The sequence below is a fragment of the Anabas testudineus genome, chromosome 11 (assembly GCF_900324465.2).
Source record: "Anabas testudineus chromosome 11, fAnaTes1.2, whole genome shotgun sequence".
In the NCBI taxonomy this organism is placed as follows: Eukaryota; Metazoa; Chordata; class Actinopteri; order Anabantiformes; family Anabantidae; genus Anabas; species Anabas testudineus.
The window spans coordinates 2,654,439-2,676,568 of NC_046620.1; the positions used below are offsets into that span (position 1 = coordinate 2,654,439).

The 22,130-nt window shown below is 40.5% G+C and overlaps 1 protein-coding gene across 2 annotated transcripts in view; it reads left to right on the forward strand.

The window, feature by feature from the left end:
• Window positions 1-22,130, forward strand: part of shisa7b (shisa family member 7) — a 31,882-nt gene that overhangs the window by 6,686 nt on the left and 3,066 nt on the right. For both annotated transcript variants that reach the window (XM_026348000.1, XM_033326219.1), the window contains exons 3-8: window positions 7,361-10,481; window positions 12,018-12,260; window positions 12,505-12,621; window positions 12,896-13,041; window positions 17,070-17,306; window positions 21,310-21,685. In XM_026348000.1, coding sequence (XP_026203785.1) covers window positions 10,066-10,481; window positions 12,018-12,260; window positions 12,505-12,621; window positions 12,896-13,041; window positions 17,070-17,306; window positions 21,310-21,685 — 1,535 coding nt within the window. In that variant the 5' untranslated portion in view covers window positions 7,361-10,065. The remainder of the gene's footprint in view (window positions 1-7,360; window positions 10,482-12,017; window positions 12,261-12,504; window positions 12,622-12,895; window positions 13,042-17,069; window positions 17,307-21,309; window positions 21,686-22,130) is intronic.

A 22,130-nucleotide genomic window follows, 5' to 3' on the forward strand; every position in this document is an offset into this window, starting at 1 on the left:
CATGCTCCCTGTTCTTACTATCTAGGCTCTCTACATGCTCACTGTTAACATCTCTGAAGAGTTGGATGACAGTGACAGTAAACTTAACTTCTTCCTTTATGTTGCGTTGATGTCTTGGAGGCAGGACAGTGATTTGTCTGTGTGTGTTTGGCTCATTGGCATCAATGAGGAGTAGTACAAGAAGGGTTTGTCAATTTACCATAAAAAACTACAGTACTAACTTGTAACTGTTGCTTTTAGCCACTTTGTTCTCAACCATATATAAATGAATATTAAATGGGGACATTGTGTTAAGATGCTGCAAGAGTCTTAAATTATTATTTCTCTAAACAATGCTACAAACACTATTTGCAGGACAGATGGTGATGGCAGTAGAATTATCTTTATACATATGCAGTAGTTTAGTGCAGATACACATGGTTACAGAGCAGAGGCTGTAAAATGGGCTGCTTTGGTTCAGTCAGCGCTCAGATGGATTTTATTTTCTGCACCTCACGCCTCCCCAAATGCTGGCATTTATAATGGCATTTTGGCGGTGTCTGTCCTCGGGAACTGGGACGGGATGTTATGTAGACAGACACTATGTAAAACTGGGCCTGTTGGAGCAGAGAGCAAGTCAGTCAGCAAGTTTTTATGCACAACTTTCAGATCCATTAAATTAATTGTCTTTACTGCCGGTAACTGAAATTGACATCAAATGAATAGAGCTTTTAATTTCAGAGTTGATTCATGATGTCATATGGAAGTTTTAGGATTTGGTGCATTTGGAAAATGAGTCAACTATTCAACCTTGTCTCCTAGAAATGATATTTGTATAGAACAGAATTGTGTTGGCAAAGGTAATTGCTTGCTGGACTCTGTTCACAGACAATGTTATGTTCAAGTGAGTGAGGCCCTCTGTTTGTTAATGGTCAGGGTGGATGGAGGAAGGGCACAGCATTCGCATCAGTGACCACAGTTTGTGGTTTAGGCAACATCACAGTATTTTGATTAAAGTGAAGTATGTGACTTTTGTAGATATATATATATATTTTTTTTTCAAATCATATCTTATTGCAGAGTGGTGCTGCTGATCCCTTTATTTATTTTCTGTACTGTCAAGTCCTATTTGATGATTACTAATTTTGAAGTAATTTGTAAAGCAGGTAAGTACACTGTTTTGTGTTTGGATAGCATTTCATATTTGAGAATGTGAATGGGGGGGAGAAGGTTTGTTTTAGAAGTAGGGTATAGATGGATTGACACGTGCACTGTAGTTTCTCTCCTAATTGTTTGACAATGAAGATTCTCAAATGTCTCTCAGTTGCTTTTCTTCATAGTAAGAATTCAATATTATGTGATCTTTTATCTTGGATATTAAACTTTTTACAGCTTTTAAATGGTTTTTGTAACCAAAATAAATGATCCATTACTGAGTTGTTAACAATTGTTAATGTTTCAGTTTATAGTTTATAGTTGATTAAATTTGCTTATTTTATTATTTTATTATTTTGCTTAATTATCAAAGGGGTCAAACTATAGTTCAGTGGTTAGTTTCTTAACTCTGGATTTTGTGGACCAACTTTGTCCAGTATGTGTTTATTTGTTATTTGTTTTAGGATGTTATATATTTTGTTAAATGATGTAGTGACAGTTGGCTAAAATAAATCATTATGATATTAGGCAGTGTCATTCAAATGGGAGTTAATGGACGCACAGGTCTTCTGTAATACTCCTCGCTCCACACTATCATCTGAAAACTAGGCTGCATTAATGGATTTTATTTTTAAACTATTCTACCAGCACCACATCTCTGTGTCAGGACCAAGGGCAGTGCATTGACCTTTATGGACAGAGGTCAGAGCAGCAGTGACTGCTCTGCCAGCTTCGCCCCAGTCCATAGCACAATGCAGAGCCATACTGTTACTGCTGCTATGCCCTTATGCACTGGCCCATTTCTCAGCATGCTTCAGAGAGGGATGGTGGGGGGAGAAGAAGAGAAAGAGAGGAAGGGGATGGGATGAGAGAGGAATCAAAGTGAGACAAATAAAGTATAGATTTAGGGAACAAGAGGCAGAGAGGATAGGGTAGATTGATCTGAAATACACAACCTTGAGCTGACAGATGACCCCTGGCAACAATATCAATACCAGCTACGTTACTGAAAAACACAGACTACATATAAAATAAACGTGAACAAATACCTTTCTTCTATTTATTATTATTATTATTTCTTTCTATGTTTTCAGTGCTGCAGTGCTATTCAGAGAGAGTGATATTTCAGCCCACACATTGCCAGAGATGGAGGGAGTGAATGGATGGAGGACTAGACTGAGTGTGTGTGTGTGTGTGTGTGTGTGTGTGTGTGTGTGTGTGTGTGTGTGTGTGTGTGTGTGTGTGTGTGTGTGTGTGTGAGAGAGACTGTCAGTGTGGGGGGCTCTGCTACACTAACTCACTGCATGTCAGGGGGCTTCTGTATCTTTAAAGCTCATATGAAGTGTCAGTGAGACACATATTCTTTAACCTATGAGCATGGGGACAGATGTACTGTATATACCATATCACATACTGTGTGTAGTAGGGTTAGACAACACATAAAACTAAATGGCAAATGTATGTATAATCGTCTATAAAATAATCAATTAGATGTTCAGTGTCAATACATTTAAGGGCTGCAGCTAACAACTGTTTTCGTTATTGATTAACCTCTCAGTTAATTTCATTACTAATTGATGAAGTGTTTGGCCGACAGATATAGATATAGTCAGAAAATAGTGAAGAAATGCACTTGTATTGTCTGAGCAACAGTTCATAGTTCAAAGAAATGATAATAATATGAATGAATTAAACAATAAATAAAACTATTAACTGATCATAAAGTAACATAATAATATTTTCAGTATTCTACTTCCACTTGTGCAAAACAACATTAGAACAGGTGTTTTTAAAAATGTTTTGTATTTCTATTAAAATTAGCTTAAAAGTATCAGGGTAGACCAACAAATCTTGTACAACTAGAACTTCATATGTTTATGTTATTACAAAAATGTATTAGCTTAGTTATCAAATTATCATCTAACCTTAATGTATATGGATGAATCACTTTAGTACAAAGTAGCAAACCAAGATTAAATATTGCAATATGTGTTTTACTACAGAAAGTGAAATGTTTACCAAACTTTAAACAATCTGAAACGACGGGTTATGTGTACGGTATGTGTTTTTTGTTCTAAAGGTTGCCAGGTTCTAGTAAATTAAGCATAATATGCAGAGAGTCGACAGACTGCCACCACGTCTCTGAACGTTTGAATCACTCAGGGAGGCATTACTCATGCATTTAGGTTTTGTAACACATTGTGCTTAAAATAACTGCATTTTGAAGTAGGTTTTCTTTGGGATTACTGCAGTTTGTATAAATTACTCTAGATCAGAGCACATCCAGTCACTAAATAGTATAATACAAGAAAAGAGTGTTCTGCATACTGCAATTCCAAGTATGTTTTAAATATGTGGTGTGTTCTTTCATTGTCACATATTGATATGTGTTGGACTTCAAAATCCCCTCAGTGACGGGATATTATTCCACAATACAAGTGACTGTGCCTCAGGAGGAACAGCAGATCATCCAACAGTTCAGTTTGATCATTAGCTCCACATGGAGCTCTTGGTGGTCCGATGACTTGCATGGCAGCCCCACCACTATCAGTGTGAATGTGTGTGTGTGAATGTTATACAGCTTGTAAGTGCAGTCCGTTTACCATCCACCATATGTTTTCATTTCAGACACTGATTATTGACTTGTCCAATTAAACAAATCAAAGCACCTTTTAACATTAATGCATAAATTATCATCCTATAAGAAAAAACCTTAAATATTCGCATTTGGGTTAAGAGAACCACCAAGTGTTTAGAATATTTGCCTTTAACGAATGAGAACAAATGGTTGAGTATCAAAGGAGTTGCAGAATCATTTCAAGTCAGTTGGTTAATCAGCTAATCGTTAGAGCTCTAGTTCATACTGTACACTTGAGTATAATGTATGGAAATGGGTCACAGCTCATAGTATATGCCATATAGTATTCCAGTAATCTGGCACATAGTGTTGACAGGGAGGCAGAGCAGCAGGCGTATAGTCAGCAAGACAGATCCATACATGTGTGTGGAACACACAGCAAGACAAATGGCCAGGCTCAGCAGGAAGACAGCGAAGGCAGGAAGAGACGAGCAGAGATTTATACCGTCAGGAAAGACCAGGCATGAAATCCCTACATATATACAGGAAAACAGGAAGACATGGTTAGGAGAAGTTGCTGTAGCTGAAGGACATATTAAAGGTCTTAATTTTTCTGTCTGGGTAATTTTGGTCGCTCAGTTTCTCTTTGGGATTAATAAAGTCTCTTATATACCTTTTTACAATCAACATTCAAAATTAACAGCAGAATTTATTTAGGTAATGTTTCATTGGGAGGCATAAACACAGGTTTAATGGAATTTTCCTTATTTTGAATTATAAACACATTACTGCACTCTCTCATTGTGAGTTTGATCCACACACACAATAACTTAGATTAATAAACAAGCTGGATATCATTTAATAAACACAGCTATAATAAAAAGCTAGTCTCATTACTGTGACTTCCTGGAGAACTGTGTTGTCTTTAGCGTTGCCTCGCTGTTATACAGAATCAGAACAGCAAAATCGGCCAATAAATTGAAAAAGGATGGAGCCAAATTGTGTGTTTTGATGTGGTTTAGAGTTTGTATTAGCTACTGAATGTGCAGCTGTTAAATTCAATTTCATTTTTATTTATTTTGGTTTTATTTTTATTGAACTAATGCACTCGATGCCTCGAAAGCCAGTGGAAGTTTCATCAGTTTGTCTTAATTATGACATCTGAGGAAGCGGGTTGGAAAAAACCCCGGAGGGTCGAGACACACTGATGTGAAGCCAGGCTGTCAGGGCAGCAGAGCGGCCAGAACTTTCCAGCAGAGAGGACCAGGCTATTTAGGTTACTGTGATTCAGGAAATAGTTCCTGTCAACTCCTCATCCCTGGAATCAGAACATTCTGTTCTCGTACTAAATCTTCCCCGCTAAGATAATAAAGTCATTTTTATTATTCTTTATTTCACACATGCATCTTTGCTGCTTGAGGCCGTTGTTAGACTGACTGTATACAGCAGACGAACCTTTACAGCTTTTCCCAAATAGTCTCAAATGCAATCTTCTGTGACCAGGCAATGAAGGTGAAGGTAGATCCTTTGTGACCCAGCTCATTAGTGATGTAAAGAGTATAAAGATACCAATGTTAAAAAACCAAAGGGCCTTGAAACCACACGTTTTCATGACATCGTCCTGGTCCAGAGGAAGCAAAGCAGCCACAAATCACAAATCACCGTTTGTAGGATTCTTAATATTGATCTTGATATTGAATAACTCATTCAGTTCCAAGATTAACATTAGGAAGCTTTATTATCTTACCACAATATGCACAGACATACAGTGGACTGAAAGGTTGTTGTCTGGTTCCACAAGAGATAAAATCATAAACACACGATCCACCGTCTTTACAGCAAGATTTACAGCTGATTAAGATAAAACAGTAATAGAGATGGCTGAAATGAATAGATTAAATCTATACAATTATATTGAAATGCAGTATAAATGTCTAGAATATAAAGTCAATGCAGAAATAAACTGGGTCGTTGCAAACAGAAAATCAATCTAGTGTCAGCTTCTCTTATGAAAATCCATTCACATCCCCTCACCAGAAATACCACAGTTTGTAGTGGCCCTCACTAATTTCACTGACATTAACACTAATAAACCTGAAAAAGGAGATGGAACATATTCATCTTTACTCCGATCTTTCACAAACTACTTGCCTCAAATAATATTGTCCTTGATTCACAACTGTGAGCAGCAAAAATGTTGATTTGATGTGTATAAACTGTTGAACTGGGACTTTTCTTTATGTGCTGTTCTCTTCTCAAGCGAAGGGTTTCCTCTCTGTTGAACTGCAACAACACAGCTCACTGATTGACACGCAGCGATGTTACAGAACGACTCACTTCTAATCTTTGTCAGAGTCCAGTCAGACTAATTGACTAACAATAGGCATCAGGAGGAAAAAGCTAATCTTCTTGTAGATATTATCTAGTTATTGTGTGAAGAGTACAGTCGCAGCAGTAGTAGACTTCACCTAGAATCACAAGGGCCAAAGATAATATGTCAGTCAGTACACATACTGTACAAACTGCACAGGTCATGGGTACTATTTATATTAAATAGGAGTTACACAGTGTCACCATTAGCGCTTGTTAGTTTTTTAATATATTTTTTTTATACAGTTATGTGGAGTTCCTCCCATTCCCAGTGCTGCAGGCCTCATTCTGTAAACAGAACACACTCTTTCCTCTGTCCTTCTGTCAGATGAGTCCATATAGCAGCTGTCATGTTGCCTGCTCTCTTTTAATCAAAGTCAGATCACGGCTGCTTCCATCTCCTCTGTCAGCTGATGGTTTATATATACTGTACTGTGTGTGTGTGTGTGTGTGTGTGAGATAGAAACCAGTATAGGTAACCTCAGTTAAGATGTATTCTCACTTTAAACTGGCCATGGCAAGAGTTCTTTATATAATTACCCTAAAGCCTTACATCAGCTTCCTTTAGAAATACCCTGAAGTTAGGTTGTGGTGTTTGTGTTTCCTGACTCTGTAGGGGTACATCTTTGTCCTTACTTAAAGTTTCACTGGTGTAAAACATCACAGCCAGGCTGCAGCAGTAAACATCATTGCAGAATTTCTAGATTCTGAGGGATAAAAACATTGTTTTTCAAACTAAACAGTTGTCTCTTGCTGCCATTTAATGGTACAAAAGTACATTCTTACACATGCCATTGGTTTTTGATTCCGTATTTTAGCTTAAAATATCTATATTTTGTACTGTGCACCACAGACTCACATGAAGATTTTACCTAGAGTCATGTCAGCAAACTTAAATGTTACTTAAATGCTTAAAAGATTTTTCTGATTTCCTGTGTTTTATAGCTTTGTGAAGTCAATATCTTTGGGTTTGGGGGCTGTAGATTGGACAGAACAAGCCAATTAGAAGAAACACTTGGACCGTGGGCAGATTTTTTTTTTTTTTTCTGACACTTTAATTGATTAGATGAGAATATAATTATCATATAAATTATAATGTGCCTGTGACTTAAGCTTCAAGTGTTACATTCCTGTTTGATGCAGGCAATAAAAAAAAAGTACCAAATTACGTTGTACATAATTAGTTGAAGTGCGATGAGCAATTTGAGATATGACAAATGTCAAAAGTGATTTCTATAAAATCAAATACCCCCTGCTTGTTGTCTTCTTCTCTTTCAGTGTGAGAACTTGTGAACGGGCAGATGTGAACCTGTGAGAAAAGAAGCAGAGAGAAGGTAGAAGCCGCTTGGATCTCATCACGACTGTCCCTGCACCACGTGGTTCCTCATTCCCATTCCTATTCCTTCCTCTACTGTTTTGATTTCCTCGTCGCCGTTGGGATCGAGATTTCAAACCTCGTCACCCTGCTCGTCTGCTGTTTTGTTCTGAGACCAAAACCAGGGGCCAAACTGACTGTGTCAAGAGAAGAAGCAAAAAATCTTTAACCATCACCAAGTCATCATAAAGAAAGTTTATTTAGTCATTTAACTTTGAAAACCTGATTTAGTAACTAAAATGCAGATTTATGTCTCTCTCCATTAACACGTTAGAACATTCTTCATCCCATTAAAATCACATTTTATCTCCACATACTCATTACAGCCTATTGAAGAGATATTTTAGAACACAGAACAACTTTAAAGGTTTATATCCATTGTCTTCAGTCAGTGTTTGCGGCTTTTTATGCTAAAACTGCAAGATTTTCCACACTGGGATGATTATTAGTGCATTACCGAATCAAAGTGCTTTATAAACAGATCCTCCAGCTAATGGTTTGTTTGTAGACAGTAGCGTGGTAAGCAGTGATAACTCTCTGTCACACTCCGACGCCATCTGAACATTTTAAAGCTTCAGCAGGATGGCGTTTGACTGACAGGCAACACAAGCCACGTGTAACCTGATGAATATAGGCACCACTACCGCCACTGCTGCTATCTCAAAGGCTTAGAGATATTCTGTCTCCTCGTCTGCGCTGTGAAACACTGACACTTTGCCTATCTCCTTCTTCCAGTTGCTCATGTGAGAGAGGCCTCTCAGTCCTTGTCGTCTTCTGTTTCTTCCACATGCGGCGCTCGATTACGCCACACGAAACAGCCTGGAAGCGCCCTTTATCTAATCCCAGTGACCTCTTCACCTCTTTTGCATTCTTCCTTTTATTCTGATAAACACATGCAATTGAAAACCTTTCACTGTATTTACATTTTTTTGTGGAAGCAGCTCCAGTTTGTAAAAACATAACCTAAAGCCATACTGAACACCAGCCATACAGATACCTTTCACATTTATAAAACACCTCACAATGTCTAAGGCAAAGTGATATTGAGTCACATCGGTGCACATACACATTCAGGGAGTCAGTGAATAAACTGCTAATGAGAAGAACCCTCCGTTTCTTACATCTGGACGACAGAACAGCTTTGTAAGCTCTGACTTTTTCTACCTGCGTCTCTGTAGACCGCATTCCAAACTGAATCCGCCTGTGGTGTCAAGTGTGGCGGTGAACGTGACCGCGTTGAGTTACCGTTGTCGTCCCGTGTTCCGCTGTGTTGACGGATGAATCCGGACAGTTTCATGTCTGTTCTGTGGGCAGAACCTCGCTGCCCTGCTAGAACCGGGCCCAAGCCCTCCTTCGTTCTCTTCTGTTGGGCCAAGCTAAATTCAGAGCAAAGACACTCACACAAGGGTATCAAACGCACATAGATCCTCGCAGTTTTACCTTTTCGTTCTTTTTCTCACCAGTCCCTCGCGATCGATCACTCTTTTGTGGATGCCTTCACATGCTCATTTATTGAACGGATCTCTGTCCTCTAGAAGGACTTTTTCTTAAAGATTTCCTGCTGCTTGATGCTGACATTTAGCAGTAAAATTGTCAAAGTCACCGCTGACAAGTTTTAAATTCACTGTTCTGCTTTAATTTAAGCCAACTTTTCTAGCATATTGACCTTTACTGGAGCTCTTCCTCTAAATATTTTGAAAGGAAGAGCTTGTTTATTTGGCAAATTGTGAGTTTGATGTAAGAAAAATATTTAGGTGACAGCTTGTGCCAAATTTAACCCAACTTCCTCTCAGCATGTTCACCAAACAAAGCTGAGACCTCTAAAGCTGCCAGCACTGTTACACACACGAGACACACAGAGCTTGAATATTTGATTTGATTTACAGAAGAAGCATTATTTTTCCACGTGTGATTTTACACATTGGTTTCCATACAGGACAACAGAAGTGCCAAACTCCTACTAGAATTCATTAAAACATTTGTGAAAGCTCATCAAACATGAGAAGTAAAGTTTACATACAGAGCTTAATGTTTACAGACTTCACTTTCCATTGTCTTACATAAATCATGACTTTTGTGTCATAAACACTCATTTTGTTTACAGAAATTGTAAAACAGTACTGCCTATTTTAAGGATTTAAACATTTGGCCAGTAGACTGTAAAAATCCACTTTGTCAACCAAGAGACCAAAATTTAAAAGTCTGATCAGATTCCAGAAAACATTGTACTGTGCTAAATGATTATGTCAGAACTGCATCCACTTTGCAGGCAGTTTGTATAGGGCCTAAAAACTCTGAAAGACCTCAATGTTTACAAAAGCTGCTTCTGGGAAGGACTTGTCTTCGGAGAGAAATGTTTACACTATGAAAGAGTGAAATGCCAAACAAAGTGAATCTGCTGAACTCGGAGAGAAACTCTTTGCACGTGTGCAGCGTGTACACAACAAGAAGGGATTAATTCACCTGTGGAGTTCAGACTTTTCATACACAAGTGTTTTTGTTTTTTTATTTTTCATGACAGTAAGAAACTGTACTTTTGGAAGAGGACGCATCTGGAGCTGTTTATGAACATTTTTTTGTAACAGCTGAAAACCTTTGTGATAAAACAATGAGACCTACAGTTTCAGGAGTGATGTTTTGTTTGTCGCTGCTTCTCATCCTCACATCCTGCCTTGCTGTTTCCACGGTAACCCTCACCACGGAGCGACGCGCTGTTGATGGTGATGTCAGGACTCTGACCAGCAGCCGTGGCTCCGCTGCAGCTGCTAAAACAGGCTCCACTTTGTTCCTCCTGACTGGCTACAAGCCACCACTGCCACCCCCGCCCGCTGGACCCAAAGTGGGGCCGAAAGCAGCCGAGGTGGAGGATGGAGATGATCGACCAGTCATGGCCGAGCTCCCACCAAAGCCCCTCCCTCAGACCATGTTGCCAAGGAACGTGACGGCTGACGCTCTCAAGCCTCCACTTGGTGCGGCGCAGGTGGCTCCACCTCCGAGACAACTGGTGGATGTGGACGTGTGCAGGTACAGCTGGAATGATATTCTTGGCGTTTAATTCCCCCTGTGTGTCAAACTCACAGCAGGAACTACTGATGCAGTTGAAGCATCTTTAAATGACACCTTTCAAATATCTGTGCAGGATTTAAAGTGCAATCCCTGAAATATGATTAAAATGTGGAAAGATTAAAGGTGACTTAGAGAATATGATGTGCTGCATGATACAGAGCTGTATAACTGCTCACCTCCATGCACATCTCCCCTCAGTACCAATCATTCTTGGCAAACGTAAACAACGTTTTTGCCAGCTGAAAACCAAAATCACCTCCTACTCTGATGTTGCTCTGTTGGCCAGAAGTCGTGGTTCTATACAATAGACAATGGGATCACATTTGATTTGACTGCACCCTGAGTTGTGATGACGATTAAAAATACAGAATTGTTGTTTTTGACAGGAGGAGGAAAGTTTTTTACAAAGCTAAATAAATGATAAACACATACAGGAGTAGAACTTATACAATATAATTTTCACTTCATTTTCTTTAAAAATGATGCAAATTAGATTAAATGAATTAATAGCTCTCCTTTCAGAAGAACCATAAGCAAAACAGTAACCCTGTAGGGTTATTAAACCATCTGGTACAGTATGAATCTATTCAGCACTTGAGGGAACCAGTGTCCTCTTAGAAATCAAACTTATGGGTGCAAGAACATGTTGTATAAAGCCAAATGGTCATAAAGTAGGCTTTAAGAGTTCAAGGCAGAAGGCTTTGTCACCTTTACAACACAAATGTATTTCCATCATTGTAACGTGTTTATCACACTCGGCGAGGCACATCATGATTCTCCTCCTGCAGCTCTGATCTCGATCTCTCTAAAGCTTCTATTTTGCACTGAGAGGCGTCTTGCTGTTTCTAGGCAACATGTAATCAGCTTTAAATCAGTTGTGTGTTGGCGAGCAGCTACACACTGCAAACTATGAGCAGCAATCCAAAGCAGCAACAAACAGATCGAAAACTTACATAAAGCGTGTTAATTCATTAAAGTTCCTTCAAGCTTTAGGCCGGTTTTAACGTAGTGGTCATTTGTCTATATATCTGCACTCTGCCTTCTCAGCAGGATGTCTAGTAGCCTTTCCTCCATTTGCTGCTCATTCTTATCTTGGTAAAGCCTAAACCCGCACTTCCCTGATTAAGCAACAGAGAAAATGCAACAGTGACCAGTGATTGCTTCCTAGGTTTGGTAACATTAGCAGGTACCATCATTTCAAGTCCGTTGCTTCAAATGAATCCTTTCATGGTCCTGCTTCAGAGATGAATCAAATATGACCGTTAAAATTAGACATTAGCTTAATGGAAATGTTTTGAATTTGAAAACATTAACAGAACCATCCATGTCTGGGTTTGATGCTTAAATCAACGAGGCCTAGTAGTTTACCGACTCTCACCTGCCCCTTGTTGCTTGAACACGCTGTCCACATTTCATGAGTAGAGAAGCTGCAGATAGCTCACATACTGTGACACGAGTGACAGATGTGTCTGATCAACTTAATTTGTTCCACAGAGGTTACTTCGATGTCATGGGGCACTTTGACAGCACGTTCAACTGCTCCAAGGGCAGCTACATCTACTGCTGCGGCACCTGCCACTACCGGTTCTGCTGCGAGCACGAGAGGAACCGACTGGACCAGGACTCTTGCACCAACTACAAGTCTCCCGTCTGGGCCGACCCACAGGTCCCTGTCACCGTACCTGCAGGCAACAAGCCCGACCCGGACTTCGAGACACTTCAGCAACATAGCAGCAGGTCAGTCATTATTTTTTTGATCCCTTCATGTCAATTTTATTAGATTAGCTGCATGTTAGCAAACTACTTAAAGTGATGTAAAAAGCAAAAAATATATAGAGGTAGTAGAAGTGCCAGTCAGGAATTAGCAGAGATAGTATTTGGTATAAAATTAAAATGAAAGAAAAACCTGGTAAGGTCGTAAAAATAGTGGAACTACTAGCCCCATGCTGAGTGAGCTGATGGTATTTCCTTTTAAAAACAGTACGGGCTATGTGATTGGAGGGGTGATCTCCTTCACCGTGGTGGTGGCTGTGGGTGTCAGGATCGCCTTCAGCAAGGTTGCACGTCGACCCCGGAACAGAGACATCAACATGCCCAGGTGAGACTAGATGACAGCTCCACTGGGTGTCCTCAATGTTTTTGTAAATATGGTCCTCATACTGTTTCTGTGTATTCAGAAGAATATTTCCTAAACTGCAGTGGAAACTTAAATATATGACATTAAGAGATTGATTTGAAGATAAAACAACTTTCAAAATAATGAAGTCTGGTTATTGAATATCTCCTCCACATTCTTTCTGACCTTTTCTTTTTCTTCTTATCTTTTGTCCTTTCTCCTGTCTTCATTTCTCCATCCATTCTCGCCGCTTCAGATCACTGGTGGATATCTTGCGTCACCAGTCGAGCCCGGTGCAGCAGGGAGAGAGGAACAACAGCACGGTGTTGACCACCACCACCTCTGACGGACGCACCTCCAAAAACCTCTACACCCCCATTCTGCAGAGCAAAGACAACCGCAGTAAGTGGCCGGAGCTTCACGTGAGAACATTAATTACACACGTTTTCATGTGAAAACAGAAATTCAAGCCAGCTTGTCACGTCCCCGGTAACATGGACGATAATTGTTGCTGCTTTTATTTAAACCTCACACATCACACTTCAGGTGGAGTACATCTGCTGTGACTGAATTGTTGCCAGATGCTATTTTTAGAAGTAATTGCACAAGTTAAGTGGGTCTTTGTTTAAAAATGATGAAAAATGACATAATAAGTGTAATTATTAGTGTGTGACACTTATTATTGTTTAGTTACCCTCTCCAGTTAGCCACAGTGTATCACATATGTGATTTATTGGGCAAAAACAAATATTTATGTACATGAAAAAGCAGTAAAAACACACTATACTACATAAAAGATCTTTTACTTCTCATGCTGCAGTTTTAAGTGACCACTGTCACTTTCATTTACAGAAAAAGCTTCTTTCTTGTTTCTTCACTATCAAAAGTCAACACAATTCCCAAAGTGAGCTACTCAAGGCCTTTTCCTATAACTGAATTATTTTAGTGTTTAATTGCTGAAATATATGAATCTATGTATTTTTACTGCAAAGAAGACCAGCGATGTCAAGTGCTTTATGCTCTGCTCTTTAGATGTTTGACTCGTCTCTTTAAGGTAACCATGCAAATCAGAGACAAGCCTTGAACACAAGTGTGCTGGTGAATGTATTTGCTTTGTTGTATTTTAACTGTTTACACAACCACACACACACACACACACACACACACACACACACACACACACACACACACACACACACACACACACACACACACACACACACACACACACACTTTATTTCTTCCTTCACTGTCTCTCTCACAGAAAACAAATTCTCTTATTTCAGTCTCTCCAGGATTTTGCTGAGTTTTATCTTTAATGACTTCAAGGCTTTAGCAAAAAGAAACAGAATTTCTTTGTTAGCATAGTGTCCAACTACTCACAGTTCTCTCATCAGATGCTGGGCACTTAAATATTAGAGGGATCATAGTTGAAAGACATTGAAGTGGATTTATTTTAACATGAGCACCTGGTTATTGTGTGCTTTTGTCATGCTTGCTTTTAGAGATTACAGCAAACACTTTTCACTGTTTTCTGACATTTAAACAATTTCTAATATAATAATCAAAGAAAACAAGCAGTTTCATCTGTAATGTGATTTTTAAATAATCGTTATCTGCAGCTGTAGAAATGTGTCTCAGCAAAATAACATTATCCAAGAAAATAAAGCCAATTCCTGAAGGGACTGCCTTTTCCTGCCCTGTCTCCGTCTTTCTGTCCCTCTCTGTCTTTCTCTCTCTCTTTATTGACACAAATGCTTACTCGACACAAATGCTTACTGTGTCTCTGGAGTGGTTGTCCATCAGTTTGTCGGCTCTGCTCTCTTTGCAGCTGGGAACTTGCACCACCATTATAACCAGCAGGGGTCTGCTTCCAGCCCCAAACACACTGCTACCATCGGTAAGCCTTGTGGTTAGCAGCATTGTCCAACAGAGGTGGTGGCGAGCTGCCGACTGGATTCGCGGCCTCCCTGCCACACCGTCTTGTCTGTGTTGTCGTCGCTGGTGTGACGGCCTGTTGTCCTACGCTCTTAAAACGGCTGTGCCACTGTCAACGCGACCTTGTGGCCCCTCACACGTTTGTGCTGTAAAACATTTGCACATATTTATATTGCCGCACATCGTTGCTTTGAAAGTGGCCAATCTTTCATAAGAGTGTGAGCTAAAAGTTGTCTGGCCTGCCCTCTGCTTATTGAAGCCTGTCTGCCCCCCCTCACCCACTACCTGCTAAATGCGCTGCTGCTGCTTCTTTCTGTGTAGCAGTGATGTGCCAGTGTGCTACCAGCTGACACTGCACATCAGCATGGGTCTTGGCTTAAGAAAGCTCTTACCTGAATCTGTTTCCCCAGGTTTTGCATCAAGAGGAAAAAAAAAGCAATGCTGGCGCAAGTGATTTAGCTCCAGAAATTGTTTTGGTGCATCTAACATGGCTGCCTGAGTGAGGTTTCTATTGAAATGAGAGGACAAAGATGACAGGCATGATTTCCACTGAACTTTTAAAGCTGTTTCAGTGTAAATTATTCCAGGATATTACACCTACATGGGCCTCTCAGGGGAGGAATTACACAAGAAGGCAACAGCGAAGAATAAAACAGAGGTGGAGTAAATATTCAACTAAAGGTTTCTAAGTAAATGTTGCTTTAAGCAAAGATTGTCAATATGTGGTTTAAGGATGTTAAACAGGAAGTCAAGAGCCCATATTTCGTAACCAATGTCACTATTAGATATCACTTTTTAGACTATTCTGCAGTTCTGGTGACACTGAAAACATTACTATTAACATGGGATGATGGCCTTCATTTGTGTTTCTTTAATGCGTGTGCACAACGTGTGTGTCGGCAATTCTTAAAATCTTTGGTTATAAATATAAAATCGGAGACCTTGAGTTATTTGTCCTTGGTTTACTTCAGATGTGTCCTCACTCTTCCTGTGTTAGATAACATTAACAGTCTCTAGTGAGGACACAAGAACAGAACACTTATACTCTGAGTCAGATACTCTGCGCACATTGAAGTTCATTTTTTTCCGTGACACTATTATCAAACCTCTCTCTCAGCCATCGTAGGTGTTCCAAAAAAATCGATTACCTTGCACTCTTGGAAATCACCAGGCTAATTCTGCAGCATGACATAAAAACAGCACATTTAGCTCAGTATGTTGCTTTTTGGTTTTATTTTGCTCAGTCGTCACGATGCTGAGTTCATGTTTTATTAGCTATATGATCTCAGAGCTAGCATTGCTTTTTCCCACTGTGTGTGTAATATACATGGTAAAGAAGTCAATGTGGTGTGTGTTCCCTGGGTGACACTTGATGGAGACATTATTGGCCATTATTGCCCATTACTGTCAGTGGTCAATGACCAGTATATGTCAACAAGTAATCTTAAGATCGCAGCCCATAACCATTACCACCCAGAATGGAGCCGACATCGATTGCGTCTGTCTCAAACACAGGAAACAACAGCAAATTGCCGTTTTTTTTACAGTTACATAATCTTTTATTTGCTGTTTTCTATCTGTACGTTCTCGCAATTTTAACCCGTTTTCACATCCTCTGCTGAAACACAGCAGTTCATAGAGTTTCTCCCCGTGTCTTTTTTTGTGAATTCAACATTACAAATCACTCTTCAGAGGTGAACAGTGATCCAGCAATGGGCAGCACGTGTTCATCAGTTGCAGATGGACATTTGGACTGTGAGCTTGTTGTCCTTGTTTAAATGTACAGAACCTATACATGTTGGGTCGCTGCTGCTTGCACCTACATGTTGGGTCATTTAAAGTGCCATCTGTTTTGCTGTTGGAAAAATATGAATGTACTCGTATACTGTATGATGTAACTGATATGAGTATACATGTTGCAAAACAGACACCCCTGCCCCTCCCCCATGCTGCTAATCTTACATAAGACAAATCATTTTTATGTGTATTGATCGATGTGCTGCTTTTGCACTTTGCATAAATGTGAATGTTTGTGTGTATAGATTCCTCCTGATGCTATCAGTGTATTTCTGTGTTTTTACATGTGGCTCATATGTTTGTGTTCGAGCCTCAGATCAACAGACCACAGTTGTATTTATAGATGGTCGCCATGGAGCTCAGAGACACTTTGTGTGTTTACTGATCATTAACCAGCCTGTATCGTCTTCTTTTGTTCTGATTTCCACTTCTCCTTCTTTTCCTTCTCTTTAACCTTCTTTACCTCCACTTTTTCTTTCTTTCGGCCCTCTTCCTGCTCCGTTTTCTTTCTTTGTATATAATCCCCATATATCTCATTTTTTACTTTACTGTTTTCGATACCCTCTTTTATTTATTTTGTTTTGGTTTCTTTTCCTTCTCGCCCTTCCCTCTCTCTGTTCCTCACTTGCTTTAAATCACCTTTTTTGTCCTTTTCCCCTTTTTTCTCTTCCTCCATTTTTCTCTCTCTGTCTCAGAGCGTGGAGCACGTATGAACAACACCCCCCAGCTCTCCTCTGGTCCTACCCTGCTTTCAGGTGGTAGCGGGAAAGGTCCGAGTCTCGGTGGCGGCAGCATTATTGGAGCGGGAATGAGACACAACAGCAGCCACCCGTCATTCTCGCACTCCTTCCACAACCTGGCTCAGCTGCCACCGTCCTACGAGGCAGCCATGAAACCTGAGATCAACCGCTACAGCTCCTTGAAGAGGCTGGGTGAGCCAGAGGGAGGGTGATGATGGAATGTATTAAATACAGCACAGGGAAATGGGGAGGGCAGAAGAGGCAAAGGGGAGATGGAAGGAAGGAGAAATGTGGGGGACAAGTTATTGATTATTAGGTAACACAGGCAGGCAGTTCACATGAACAAACTCGAAATGCTGGAACAGTGATTGGCTGCTATTCATCGTGTAGCCAGGCTGTACCTGGTGGGCTACAGAGATTTAAAAGGCAACCAGCTGCACCACTCAACTTTATGCAAATGTCCTCTGATGCAATGCCAGCAGCAACTAACACACAGCCTTGCTTGTTTTGTTTTAATTCTTCCACCTCTGGAAAGAACCACAATGCTGATAAGTCTCAGTCACGTTCAGGTGTTGTCTTACAAACAATGCAACTCTTGTTTAAAAAGAAATACAAATTAGCATACTGCTGGCATATCTAAATACTGGGCAACAGCTGGGAAACATCCATAAAGAACTTCTCTGTTCATCTGCATATTTTCACTCTTCCAAACACACATAGTTTTTCTACAGTACACTGCTTTGTTTTTGTGCTTTTGCCTCCTCGTAACTCTGCAGTGGTCTATTGCCACAGTGACAGTTGTTTAGACCGTACTAAATTTATGGATAAAGGGCAAGGGTGGATTTGGCTGCAGGGATGATATGAGAAGTTTTTATGGATGTTTTTATATATTTTGGCTCATTTTTATGCAGTGACGCTGAGTTACCATATGGTGAGCAGACTGCAGCTTGACACAGCTACTGACTGCAGATCTGATGTTGCCTGGGTATGAAATAGTCCAGAACATAACCCCCCAATAATGGAAATGTGACGTGGTTTTCATATGATGTTTTTTAAAAGAAGATACAATATTAGATCATTTGTGAACTTTACAGTTGCTTGCAAGTGAATTTAGTTTCAATCTCTGATCCAGATTACATACTAACCTGCTGCTAGTGGTACAAATTAGATGCCAGAATTCATTAAGTTAATTATATATGTGTATGTTAGTATATATTTCTTAGTGTGAGCTTGTCAGGTCCAGTAACCATTGCACAGATAGAACACCTGGGCTTTGAATTATAAAGAAAACCAACACTGGTCCAGATGGTTAGTCAGGTTTTCACACAACCGATTCTCCACTGAATGAGGGTCCAGTATGGCAGCATGCTGACTGGCTGGCGTGGCTGCCAGGAGATTTGTGCCTCATCTGCAAAACCAAATAATAATTTGTGAATGTATACACTGTTCCTGCTGCCATCACATCAAAACAAGCACGCTGACAAAGAAAATGGGGAAGTAAATGGAGACAGAGTAAGAAAAGCGTTCTGTCTCTGTCATGTGACGTCACTTGTTGGAAGAAGCTGGCTTATAACTAAATCCATCTGCAATCCACTGAGAGTTAGACAAGATTAAAAACTAAAAGCATAGTAAACCTGCACACTGAAGAAGGTGACAGCTGTATGCTTACAAAATGCCTGAAGACAAGACAGAGAAAGAGAAGGGAGGCAGTGAATGGCAGGAGAGTAGAAGTGTAGAGACTGGATGACCAGAAGGAAGAAAGATCGAGGGGAGCGGCAGTGAAAGAGCCGATTGGGCAAATAAAGAGTCTGCACGACGGGGAAAAAAGGATTTGTGACGATAGAGATGTAGATAGCATCATAGATGAGCAGGGGGACAAGAATGGAGGGAGAGGCAGTGGGAGAAGAAGGAAAAGGGATTCAGGGGAAGAGTGATAGATGGTGAGATAGGGGGAGGGGTGTTGGCTGCTGGTCTGCAGGGGCCTGGTTGTTCTTCGACGAGGAAGAAAAGACATTTGAGAAGCAGTGGCTGGCAGCGTCCCTCTCTCTCTCTGTGTATCTTTACCTCTCTTGCTCTGATCGCTGAAGACTGCAGGGGGAGGGGAGTTGCCTCTGCAGGCTGAGTGATGGATGGTTACGTGTGTGTGTGTGTGTGTGTGTGTGTGTGTGTGTGTGTGGTGCACGCGATGCGACTATACGTGGAAGCAATAATGAGGTGAAGCGCTGTGCAGAGGAAGCTCTTTTTATTATTTCAATTGAATCAAAAGGAGAAAACACTTCAATAGATGACACTGTTTAGCTTTTGGAAAAAGGCTTCCTCTCATTCCACATCAGACCTTCAGAGGTCATCCCTTCGTCTTCTCAAGTATTAAATAGGATCTACGTCACCTTTATTGCAGCTTTTCTTTCAAGGCTCAGGTCATCAAATGTGATGTGTGTATTTCAGAGTTTTGTTTTGCAAACGTTATAGAAACCCCAGATACACAGACACTATTCCATCTCTCGGTGTATCTGTTGAATTTCTTTAGGTGATGCTGTTTCTCCTGCTCTGTCACTGAGGGCTGTGATTCTCATAGTTGGCCAAATTCAAATGTCTAATCTTTCCCGCACTCGATGTTCTATAGGCGGCTGTGACCAATAATTTCTCCTGACAATCCAGCAACAACACCCATATCATTCAGCGGTTGGTCAGATGTACTCAGGTGTGAAAGTGGTAGGGTTTAACTTCTCTCTTAGCCTGATCTAAACATAAAACAGGTGAAACTACCAATAGTTGGCACACCAATCATGTAAATGTGTAACTTACATATTGACATCTTTACCTTTATACACTTATATTTCTATAAAGACATTGTGTTTACTATTACACCTCCTTTGCAAACCAATCAAAAACATAAGAAAACATCACCTTGTTTTCAGCGTGTGATTTTTATTTCCCAAAAGCTTCGGGAAGATGCAAAAGCCACAGGCTGTTACAGTAACTCAGTTACAGGCTGAGTCATTGTTCAATCAATAGCAAAGGTATTTTTAATTGTCTGATTATCAGATGGCTGCTTTTTGAGCAAACAACACCCTGAATGTCAGTTTTTGTTGCATGCCACTTCAAAAAGGAGAATGAAAGAGGGAATATGACCTCTCACTGGCCACTGAATGAAACCTGGCCTGTTTGATGTGTGTCCCTGTGTGACGCTGCAGAAAGGACGCTAATAAAGGCTTCTTTGTCTGTAGACGGCAGTCAGGGAGAAACCTCGAGATAATTCAGCGTTACAGGAGGGGGGTAAACAGAGGGAGAGAGGCTGAGAGGAACAGTGCTAGAAGAGAAAGATGGCGCTAAAAAAGAGAGAGACCTCAAAAGAACAGGCATGAAAAGATGAAGAGAAGGAACAAACTCGGAGAGGAGAAGGGACTCGACAGAAAGAAGAGGTAGAGGTGGCTGGTTAAAGGTCAGCTTTAAATTGGCTCTTGGGGAGCTGCTTCCATGGAAATGCTTTGAAGATTAAAGCGGTCTCAAGACTGCAGAGCAGAAACACTGTATTTCACGATTAATGAACCTCACTAAGTGTTCATCCACGCCTCCCTTTATCGCCCCTCTCTATGTGACTTTGTTTTCATGTCATTTATATTGTCTTATCTCATTCTTCTCTCATCACTTCGTGTTAAACCTTCTTTCCTCTACCTGACCTCTCTTACACTCTTTTTTTTTTGCTCTTTCTCTCTTTGGCCTTGGGCTTTACTCTCCTGTGCCTCATGCAATATACAGTAGCTCTCTCTTTCACCTCCTTTTCCCACCACTTCTCTTTTTGTCTATTATCCGTTTGTCCTACTTCCATCCTTCACTTCTTGTTCTTCTCTGACTCCATCGCCTCCATTTCACCTGTCATCTGGTACATTCTCCTGTCATTTTTACCTCTTTCACCTCTTCTTTCTTTCTCTTTGTTCTGTACATTTATCTACTTTGACATCACAAATCCTTCACATCTTGCATCACTTGCTCCTTTTGAGTTTCTTTCATTTTCTTCCCTATTAAAGAGTTTGTTGGGTGTTTTGAAGGTCTAAGAACATTGACTGTATGATTGACTGTGCGCCAGTGAGTTGAAAACATTATATTAATTAATATTAATCAATGAAGAAAATAAGCACTGGTTTCAGCCTTATTCTTATATATTTGTACAATTCTGTTTGTTTTGCTAAACCAGAGAAAGAGCTTGACGAGTACAGCTACTACACGAACAAACGTCGCTCCAACAATGCTCCACCTTCCTTCCACTCCTCGCAACACCACCTGCCCTGGGGAGGCGACTACACGCTGGGTTCCAGGGGAACGCTGCCTTTAAACGGCTCACGGCCTCGACTCCACATCCCCTCCACGCCGAACCCGTACCCACTGCCCTCTCAAACGCAGTACGCCAGCTCAAGCTTCGACAGGCCGCCGCGTCGCGTCCGCTCCCAGGACCAGCTGCTGGCACTTGGGGAGGGCAACACGCTGTCTCGTCTGTCCAAGAACCAGCAACACCAGTACTATAAAGCCATGATGAGCACCAGCAGGAGCTCCAACTCCCAGACCCTCCGCAGGTGAGAGGTGACATGAGGAGCAGGTGAGGGGAGAAGATGAGTAAGTAAGATCAGAGAAGATGAAAGATGAGCTGAAAGCAGAAGTCACAGTCATATCAGAGATGAGATGAATTCCTTGACAAACAAGAATAAAGGGAACTGGAGAATATAATTTCAAATGAATGTCAAAAGCAGAGTAGTTTCATTAAAACTGAAATAGTCTGACAAGGTGAGGGTACTCGCAGAAATTCAGAGTAGAATTTCAAGCCTTTTATCTTATTTGACAGTGTTTGAAAAAAGTGAATAAATAAGTAAAACATTAAGCTTCATAATTTCCTTTTTGACCTTGGTAACAACTGCAGACAAAAGCTCAGCTCAAGGTTTTATTTTGATCATCAGATAATTGTTTGAGTCACTTCTCAAGTAAAAAAAGTCAAATGTTGCTGTTCCAAGCTTCTTAAATATG